The sequence below is a fragment of the Terrapene carolina genome, unplaced genomic scaffold (genome assembly GCF_002925995.2).
Source record: "Terrapene carolina triunguis isolate 2854851 unplaced genomic scaffold, T_m_triunguis-2.0 Scaffold58, whole genome shotgun sequence".
In the NCBI taxonomy this organism is placed as follows: Eukaryota; Metazoa; Chordata; order Testudines; family Emydidae; genus Terrapene; species Terrapene triunguis.
In genome coordinates this window covers 91,733,036-91,744,120 of record NW_020664409.1, presented here as the reverse complement: position 1 = coordinate 91,744,120, position 11,085 = coordinate 91,733,036, and the positions used below count along the sequence as shown (strand labels likewise).

General features: G+C 40.2%; 1 protein-coding gene across 2 annotated transcripts in view; it reads left to right on the top strand.

Annotated features, from left to right (window-relative positions):
• The window catches only part of SNTB1 (syntrophin beta 1), a 156,645-nt gene that overhangs the window by 89,662 nt on the left and 55,898 nt on the right, over positions 1-11,085 (top strand). For both annotated transcript variants that reach the window (XM_024217013.3, XM_024217012.3), the window contains exon 3: positions 5,533-5,740. In XM_024217013.3, the coding sequence (XP_024072781.1) occupies positions 5,533-5,740 (208 nt within the window). The remainder of the gene's footprint in view (positions 1-5,532; positions 5,741-11,085) is intronic.

Below are 11,085 nucleotides of genomic sequence, written 5' to 3'. Positions count from 1 at the left end.
CATTTCTCCAGTTTGTCCAGATCATTTTGAATTTTAATCCTATCCTCCAAAGCACTTGCAACCCCTCCCAGCTTGGTATCGTCCGCAAAGTTTATAAGTGTCCTCTCTATCATTGATGAAGATATTGCACAAAACCGTATCCAGAACTGATCCCTGCGGGACCCCACTTGTTATGCCTTTGCAGCATGACTGTGAATCACTGATAACTACTCACTCGGAATGGTTTTCCAACCAGTTTTCCATCCACCTTATAGTAGCTTCAGCTAGGTTGCATTTTCCTAGTTTGTTTATGAGCAAGTCATGTGAGACAGTATCAAAAGCTTTACTAATGTCAAGATATACCACATGTACCGCTTACCTGTTATCCACAAGGCTTGTTACCCTATCAAAGAAAGCTATCAGGTTGGTTTGACATGATTTGTTCTTGACAAATCCATGCTGACTGTTGCTTATCACCTTATTATCTTCTAGATGTTTGCAAATTGATTTGTTAATTATTTACTCCATTATCTTTCTGAGTACAGAAGTTAAGCTGACTGGTCTGTAATTCCCCAGGTTGTCCTTATTTCCCTTTTTATGTATTGGATAATACTTGAACAGTCATGGGGTCAGAGTGAGAACGACACTAGTCTGGTGAGTAGGGCATCCACATGGAAAGAAGAACACCTGGGTTCCAGTCACTGCTCCAGAGCAGTGTTTCAAACCTAGATCTTTCATTGGGCTAAAAGTTATTAGGGGAGAGGGGCACCTCCTTCTTGGTGGATATATTTTTTTTTTTTGTGTGAGAAAGGGCTTAGGTGCCTAGTGGCAGGAGAGGGTATAGGGTTGTAAACCTCCCCCTCCTCTATGAATGTAACCCCTCATTTTCTTTGCTTTAAAAAAAAGGGTTAAAAATGCACAAAAACTAAATGAAATTTTTCTGACTTGCTGAAAATTCAGAAAAAATATCAGTTTTGGTTCAGCCCAACCAGTTTATTTTATTTTATTTGTTTGGAACTGTCAGCAAACCAAAAAAATCAGTTATTTACACAGCTCCTATAATGACCCTCATTCAGGCTAGCTGCAAGATTTGATCTCTGGACTTTCAGCATAAAATCATGAGTCCCTAAGCAAAAGGAGTAAATAGTTGGTAGCTATAGTAGACTCTCATCTTCTTATGTGGACTGGTCACAAGGGGGAGGGGACGGGCGCTACACTTGTGTTGTTACTTCCCATGCTGAATCTTTTCTGTGGATAGAAGGGCTCAGTTGTCATTACTGTCAACACATCATCTTTCCTCAGTTCTAAAATCACTTTAAAAAATACAGTATATATTGTTCCATCTTCCTGTCATGTGGTGAACAGTAATGTAGCCATTTGCAGTTGTTAGTACATCACTATCAAGCTTTGGTGTCTGACAGGCAATTTACAAAAGAACGGGTGTAATCATCTTTCCTAAAAATAATCCCTATAAAAAAATCATATACAAATGATACTTTGCAAATTTTTCTATTAAATGTATTGCATGATTCCAAATTGTAACAGCATTTGATTATTTTGATTCAATAAAATGAATTTATTGGGGATAAACCCTCTAAATGCTCATGATGGTTAGGATAAGAAGAACTAAATTGATGTCTTTTGCCAAGAAACTGAAGGACTCGATTTATATATTGTTGTATTTGCATCTTGACACAGCTGATGGGAGGGAAAAAGAATATAGCTATTTTAGACATACACTTTAAATAGATGCAGCCAAGGAAAATACACTCTGGGGGGCAAACGTAGCAAGTTATATATTTGTGTTTAAAATATCTATTCATTAAAGTGACACACATCATTCAGGCTGCTAAGTCAAAATGGCAAGGATTCATGTTGTCATTTGGAAGTTATTTAGCCATGGAGAATTTATTTTTAAACCAAACATTGCTGCAAATTAACGTAAAAAGAACCAAACACCAAACTTGCCGTAAATTTCATTGTAACTGAAAACAGTCTCTCGTTACAGTGCTTGTACAATGTTTTGTTTATAACACAGTACATTTGGGGGTTCTTTTAAAGATATTGTCATATAACACTTTTGCAAAGAGCATTGTTTCACAAGATCAAGCTGAGCATTAACTTGTGTTTTAAGTAGCGCAATACAAGTCTTTTTCCCACATAATACTTCTCCTTAGAAGAATTATTAAAACGGAGGACAGTGTGGCCTAGTGGCGAGAGCACTGGATTCTGTTCCCAGCTCTGTCAGTGGCCTGATGGGTGATGTTGGGAAAATCACATCAGCTTTCTGTGCCTCAGTTCCTTTGCCTATCTGTGAAATGGGGATAATAATACTTTGTAAAGTGCTTTGAAATCTATTGATAAAGAACACTATACAAGAGCTAGATATTATTATTTAAAATCTAAGTCTCAATAGAGCCAGATTTTGCTCCGATTGACCTCAGTGGGATATAGCACATGGATATCAGGAAATTTGGATTAAAAGAAGAAAACAGTTTACAATAATTATAACCCCACCAGGCGTGAATGGATGAAGTGATAACCAAAGTCTCTGTCTGTCTGTCTTTCTCATGATCAGATGAGTGAATTTGTAAGAGTGTCATTTTTCTTAACAGATCTGCATGCTTTGGCCAAGATTATTAAAATAGGAACCTAATGTTAGGGTCTGAAATATATATATAATTAGGAATTTTAAATAAGTGGCTTGATTTTTTTCAAAAGTGCTGAGCTCCCAACAGCTCTTGTTGAGAAAAGTAGGAGCAACTGTGTGCTCAGCCCTGTTGAAAAGAAAAGTATTTAGGTACCTAAAATACTGATTTGGGAACCTAACTTCAGTCTCCAGTTTTTGAAAATCTTGGCATTTAGAATGGGATCTGCTGACTTTAGTGACATCCTGTGACACTCTGCTCAGGCCACCCAGAACTGTAAGCCATTGTGTTTCATTCTTGCTGAGGCAGAGGGGTGTGCTTTGCTGGAGATTAGATTCTCACCCCCCTCTGCCACATGGGTCTGTTTTCCTCACCAGCAAACTCCTCGAGACTCTTCCAGTTTAAACTTTGCCTTGCAGGTAAGAATCAGTGAACCTGAGTTCCCCAGAGATGTCTCTCTGCAGTGTCCATTCCTTCTCACTGTGACACTCACAGAAATTAAGTTCATTGCCTCCAAAGATAGTGTACGCTCCAGCTGATTAGGTTAGCTGAAGTCTCACACTTACTTCAGTATAAAACAGCACTGAGATGGTTTATAGTAAAACTAAGAATAAGTTTATTAAATAAAGAACAGAGATTTAAGTGATACCAAGGAAGAGAAAAAGAGACCGGTATGGTTACAAACAAAACATGGTTTCTAGTGACTAAATCTTAATTTTAGCAAGTTACAATCCTTGCCTAAGTAGTTTTCGTTCTTATATCAAGTTACCGTCTCTAGCTCTCCACGCTAGGGGATCCAACTTTCAGAAGGTGCTATACCCTATGTCCCCTAAGTTTTTGCTCCCCTTATATTTCCCAAAGTCCACTGTCTATGCTTCAAGAGCCAGGAAGGATTCCTGGGGTGCCGATTCTGTCCCCTGGCATGATCACTAAGCTATCTTCTCCATTGCTTGTTAGCTTGATGGCTTTGTTTACCTTATATGTAAATGTATTTTCATTGTCCTTTGCATGTGACCAAGCCAGTCAGGCAGGTACAACAATATTCCTTTGTCTAGGGCAGGCTGGGTTTATGCACTGCCTCCCAAACATATTTTAAGAACATATTTCCAGCACTCTTTATACACAACTCACACATACATCATACAATGATTTTTTCGAGACCAGCATGTCATCAATTTACATATACCTTACATGACACCTTTTAGATACATTTTATGACCATGTGTTGGAGGTAATGAGTGTGTCAGGCCTGACATGAGTTACAGTATGGTGGGCTCTCTGCCAGTTGGCATTGAGGGGCTTTTAGGGTCACACCCCCCCTCCCCCCCAAAAGTGTAACGATTGCTGTCAACCCTATAATGCTAGCTCAGCTATGGGAGAGTAAGTTGGATTCTGCTCTGACTTGTATATCAGCAGAATTGTTAACTAAGCTCCAAATTTCAGGATCTTGATAATGATGTATATATGAGTATTACAGTATTGCCTGGCAGCCCCAAACAAGGAGTGGGGCTCCACTGTACTAGGCACTGTACACACAGAAATGGAAATAGACTGGCCTTTCACGAAAGAGCTTACAGCTATGAGGTTCAAACCAGGAAGTATACATCTTGACTCTCTGATCTCAGGTCATGCATTTACAAAGATGGAATTTAGGTGAGGAAGTCTTATTATTTGTATTATAAAAAGCAAATGCAATATGGAGTCACAGAGGCAATAAATATGGATGCCCACAGTGCCGTTTTCACACTCTCTTTTCATAGCTGGGCCACGCTTTAACTTATTCGGGCTCTAATGGGAGGCATTAAAAGTGGCCCACAAAGTTAACTGAAAAAAGCGTGTGCACGCACACAGTACCCCACCAATCCGTATCTAAAGCCCTGTCCACCCTGGGAGCAGAGCTGTATGAGAGACAGCCCACATTAAAAGCAGTTGTTGCTAGTAAAGTTTTTGGCACAGTTCCCATGACCAGCGTGGAGAGGAAATGTCTCTTTTGCCAGAAAACTGTTTTAAACTGTACTTTGAAATTGCAGGTGGCAACCCACATTATGGTTTGTGGGGCATGGTTCTCAGGAAAAAGTACCCATCTCCATGCTAGTCAGGGAAACCATAACAGGACGCTGCTAGCAAGAACCATTGTTTGATATGGTTATAGCTAACACATTCCCATTCTGTGTGAACAGGGTCTAAAGGGAGCATTCAGAACATTTGTTACTTTACTTCCCATGAAATCTGAATCAGTGTGGGCTGCTGGCTCCTGCTTGATGATGACATCAAGCTCACAATGGAACTCCGTTTAAGTCACCTTATATAGGATCAGGTAGTGGGGTTTTTATTTCTTTGTTGCACTCTTCTGTAGGGTTTATAACAGGTGTATTGATCATTGCAGGAAAATCTGTAATACTGGAAAAAGAAGGGAGTTGCCTAACCCTTATCAATACACTCTAGTCTCCATCAGGGTTTCATGGAGGGTATCATGTCACCAGCATAATGCTTGCAGGGGCATCGCATCAGGCAGGAGGTGATGATCCACAGCAGGCTGGAAATTCATGGGACCTGAAAAACAACAACATATGTTTTAAGTAACAAACGAATGCCCCTTCTAACCTAGCCACTCCGCGCTTGGAACTCCCACTGAAGTTCCAAGTATGGGACAGGGTTTAGCTCTGCAAGTCACCTTTAAGGATCAGTATTTCAAAGGAGCAACAACTACTAACCTCACCAGAGCTGAAATCCTTAAGGCTGAATACTATTAAATTCAACAACGGTCAAGGTAAGTTTAGTTTAAGACCTTGCTGATGTTCTGTTAACTCAATTGCTTTATTGTAAAACAGCTTAGTATATGTAGTCAATTAATTACCCCAAGTTTTTGGGAGCGAAAGTAACATTTTCCCTCCTGTTTTTCTAGGCTTCTTGAAGTCCATTCACCTGATGCCAAGCACACTGTGGTTCTAAGGAGTAAGGATTCAGCCACAGCCCAGGCCTGGTTCAATGCTATCCACTCCAGTGTGAGTGATCTTATTCCCAGGGTGATTTCAGAGGTGAAAGACCAGCTGGGTAAAACCGGGATCACTGGAAGTCGAGAGATTAGGCATCTAGGCTGGCTTGCAGAAAAGGTAATGGACATATTTTCTTTTTCATTTCTAAGCTCTCTGTGTGTCTGGAAGTAGCGGCTGAATCAGATATTTGTTTTTATTTAGCTTTTACGAAGGCTTCTGATTGTGCCTGCTGTGACCTGTTGTATCTTATCTAACTCAGTGGTTCCCAGACTCTCTGCTTCTGCAGACCATTTAGTAATCAGATCCTCTGAGGGGCCTGCCTCTCATCCCTACCCTTCTGTCTCCCACTGCTTGGCTCTCAAATGTTAAAACCTGCATACACTAGGAAGACCTTTGGTGGTCCATGGGCCGCAGTTTGAGAACCATTGATGTAGTGAGAAAAAAATCCAGGCATGTACAGGAACAGGTCCAACATTATTTCAGTGCCAGAGCTCCAGAAATCTACTTTACGCTCTAACAGGTTGTGTGTTTTAGTGCTTCATAAGGAGGCAAAGGATGCAAACATTTTCAGATACCTTTCCCAGCTCCATCCAAGCTTAGAAAAGCCAGTAAAAGTCCGTGATCGTTAACCCTGCTGTGTATTTTAAGGTGAAGCTCACCCGGTAGAGAGCCAGCCTGAGGCCTATATACCACATAAAATTCTGGGTTGAATTTCACCATAATAGAATAGGGCCCTTTGTTAGAACTGCTGAACCTCATTAATGAATTTTAACTTTGAAATTTACAGTTGGCAGCTTTGGGCTCATCAGGGCAGCCGCCCTTTTCTCCACTCATTTTTATAAGCTCTTTGAACACAGAATATGTTTGGCTACTTATTGTTTCCGAATCATCTCCCCGAAGAAGAGGCAAAACACCAATAGTTATTGTGCATGAAAAGTTTTATTATCATCTGTGAGTCTGTAGCCCCATTTTGAAGGCATACACCTCTATATGCTAGGCCTGTATTCGTCAGAACAGGAGATTGTCTCCCAATTCTAGGTGAATGTAGCTGTTCTGCATTAGAACATTTACACACCTTGCAATGGTATATCGATATGCTTAAAGTAAATATCCATGTTAAAGATGAGCAGGTTAAAAGGTCACTTTAAAGCATCATATTTTGCATGTTCTTAGAATACATTGCAGAGTGCCTTTCCCTATTCAAGCATTTGTGATCAACATCACCACATAGTAGGATTAGAATAAAGGAGAGTTGTGAAATTGCAGACAGTTCCTTAGCAGCACAGCAGGTATGCAGTACAGCACGCTGTGGACGTGCTAGCATTTAAATAAAGAAGAGATGAGCATCCATTCTGAAAATACACTGACATTTTATGCAGTGATACTGGCACAAAATAGCTTCCATATTCCACCCTAACGTGGGGGCTGCATTTGACTGGTGGGCAATTGATTTCTCTTCTGCCCTCTCATTTCTTTCTTTAATCAATCAGACCCATGGGATTAGCAAGCACAGTGGGCAGGAGGGTACGGTGATGTCCCTCTCCTTTTTCATGCCCCTTTTTGAAAGCCTTTTAGTGGCAGAATAATACATAAAAGAAATTCCTACCTGGTGGGGAAGGGGAAGGGACCTTTACACACATACTAAATGTGCTGGTGTGATGTACTTATGCCAGCCAGGTCTGCTTAGGATAGTGGCCTTTGCATACAGCCAATAGTTGCAGCTTTTGGAAGGCCTCTTGGTTCAGCCCTGGTGGAACTAGTTGCAATAATCCAGTCTTGCATGTGTCCCTGTTGCTAGGTTTGCACAGTAATATCTTTAAAAAATCACACCTCTAATTGACATAGCTATGCTGGCAAAACTTATAAATGCAGACCTAGAAAATGCATTTCTGTAGCCTGGGGGCATCGAACTTCAAAAGCTTCTTGCAAACTATAGAAGTGTTTAATGCTTCTCAAAGAAGAGGTCTGAAGAATCCTTTATCATAGCATGTATTAGGCAACTTAAATGTAAGAGTTGCTATAAGGTCCCCGATAATATTAATAATGTTTGAAACTAAAAAAAGGAGAAGATTCTTCTTTTGGGTTTGCCCACTGGATCTTAATTCCAGTATTTGGCACATGTTAACAGAACTCTGCCTAGAAGGCAGGCAGATTATTGTTGTCAAAATCCAGTGGCTGGATGTGAGGAGAACATACCCAAATAAGGAAAAGGAGAAGAAATCACCTAACTGGCAAAGTAAATTGGAATTATTTTTCAGTGTATGATATCTCTAAAATGAAAAGTGTGCTAATATATTCTAGAATGTTCGGACTCCTCTGCAGTCAGATAACCATATCATTGTACTGGAATTAAGATATGTGAGATATCCTTTATCACAGCTGTCTCCTTCAGTATTGGACTGGATATTGCTGTGTTATCTGTTTTCCTGTTTTCTCTTATCCTTTGGAATGAAGCATAACACTCTGGTTGTGAAACGTGCAAGCTGTCCAAACAAGATTTAGTCAAATGGCACAAAAGTTCCTTTGAGCCCATTTTTGGACTTCAAATGAAAACATGTCCATGTTCCCATTTGCTTTGCATTCATTTACGCTCTGGTTAGTGGAACAAGCAGGCAGCAGCAGAGTCGTATTGTTACTCTACTCCTGGATTGCGGTCATGGATTTTCAGTACTGACTTGGTACATTTTAAAGAACTAAAGGGGAGCCTCAGTGAAAATGTGATACCATTTTGGGGATCTTAGAATAACCATGATAATAAAATGTGTTTGGAAAAAAAAAACCCTTAATATAGTTAAAACGTTTTTATCTAACCTAAAATAATCTATTTAGGTACTTTGGTTTAACCACCTTCATGTATTCAGTCTTTTAATGCCAGAGGGTATAAGCTAAAGCTACCATTAGAATAGAAAGTTAAAATATGGTATTGCGGTTGTACCCCCACAAATTTTGACTAATCAGTTCTTTAAGCAGCCCCATTTTATAGATGGTACACGGAGGTGAAGGGACTTAAGCGAAGTCACACTAGGAACCAGTGGTACATTCAGGAATAAAATCCAGGCTCCTGATTCCCAACTCATTGCTAGAAAGTCATTAGAAAGCACTGTGGTGTTTTTCATTTAAGCCAAAATGACCTTTGACTTCTAATATGCCATAATTCCTCTAACCAATCAACATGCTTTCTGCCTGGTTGAATGAAATGCTGTCTATTTTAGGGTTTTCTATAGATCCCACTACTATAACATCTAAGTGCTTCCCAAAAAAGTTTGCAGAACATGCACAGTGCACTTTATCACATCTGCTTTTCTTCCTTCACTGTCATAGGAGTCTTGGGTATATTGCTGAATTTGTTTTAATTATAATTTGCGTTCATTTATTCTCTTCCACACATCTGGTGAAAATGTTATCAATGAGGAAGGTCATGCCATATGCCCTTGAAGATGGTTAGTGGATAAACCCCATCTATAATTACCTCATTGCAGCATTATACACTCTCCCATTCACCTCAATGATAAAACTCCTGCTACTTATCTCACAAAAATGGAAAAATCCTATACATTTCCCCAACAAGAAACTGATTTTTAAATCCTGGCTAGATCACTTAGTTTTGAACACTTGTATAAGAACAGGGAGAGCTCTGCTGTTGCCCCGTTTTGCTTGACTTTGTAGCTTATTAACTCCAGAACTTGGTTGTTTGCTTCGTAAAACAGCACAGCATAGTGCTCAATTACATGAACAGACTGCATTATCTGGGATAATGACCAGCCTCTGCTTAGGAAACACGTAAACCTGAAGTAACATGAAGAGTAATTGCTTCTTCTAGGTTCAATGGCGTTCCTTCCTAGGTCAGATTTATCCACCCTGATGAAGCAGTGTTGAGAAGATCAGACTTTGGTAGTTTTTGGTGCACCTGATTGATGGATATATTTAGAGAAACTGACTCCAGAATGAGCAGCCATTAACCACACTGTCAGGACTCACTCTCTCCTTCATTTGGGCAACACATATAAATTAAATAAATTAATGGAGATGTCCCATCTCCTAGAACTGGAAGGGAGCTTGAATGAAAGGTCATCGAGTCCAGCCCCCTGCCTTCACTAGCAGGACCAAGTACTGATTTTGCCCCAGATCCCTAAGTGGCCCCCTCAAGGATTGACCTCAAAACCCTGGGTTTAGCAGGCCAATACTCAAACCACTGAGCTATCCCTCCCCCTTATGTTAGCCTTACCATGCTTGTGCCTATCATTTATTTAGCTAAATGATGATAAAAGCTAAACCAAATAGTGAAGTGATGAGTTCAGGATGTGAATAGAAGGATAATGGGGGAAGATGGATATGAATGGCATGATTAATATTTTTAAAAAATGGACAGGAAGGTGAGTGATCAGAAGAGATGAGGGGGAAAAAAAGGAATAGAAATTCATAGGCCTGATTTTTAAAGTTGGCCTCCATTTTTGCAAGTAGAGTTTTGTTCTCACAGATAATTGCACCGACAGATTTGTTCCTGCAGTTAATTTTGGGCACATCTAGGCTTACAACAGATGTTTTGGGCACAGTTGAGTAGTTAAATGCTAGTTTTTGTGCCTACAGTGCCTTGCAAGTGCAAAACTGCAATCTGAGTTTAAAAATCAGACCCTACATATCACCCACAGCACTTTTCACAAGGGTTGCATAATTAGCCCCAATGCCCTAGCGAAATTCCAGTAGAGGTAATTACATTATGTATGCTCTGAGTTCTCCCTATGGCTTAATTTACAGCAATAGTCTTCATTCCTGTCCTAAAATATTGCATATTGGTGCTACTGTTGCTCCAGACCCAGAGGAAGTTGCATTTCATTGGTGGGCAAAATTATTCTGGGGTTATGTTGTTTGTGATATTTTGCTTACTTTTACAATTTCCAGACCAGGAGACATATCTGTCTTGTATGAATTCCCGTGGGTGCCCACAGAATTTGCAGGGACATCTAGTAAAAATTAGAAGCCAGTCTGGCCTGCTGAAGATATACTTAAAGTTGTGAACAAACCAAGTATTTATTTTGAAAGAGGAAATTGTGACCCATCGTTTGGAGAGAGCACCGCAGTGGAAACGGGTGCAGAGAACTGCAGAAGGAAACTGGGTATCTATCTGCCTCTGCAGGGATCTTCGGAGAAGTGTTCCTTCTAATTCCACCTTCAGTCTCATCCTCTGGAGCTGTAGCATATAGCTCCCTTTATTAAACTACTGCTAACAGCTTCTGTGCATATCACAGTGCCTAGTGCAGGGGTTCTCACAACAATTTTTTTGGTGGCCTCACAGTGCGGCCACCAACTCTTGCTGGTGGCCTCTCTGACAATTTTTCCTAAAATACTTCATTAACTTTTGGAAAAACAAATAAATATGCACATAGCAACAGAGGGTCCTGTGGCACCTTTAAGACTAACAGAAGTATTGGGAGCATAAGCTTTCGTGGGTAAGAACCTCACTT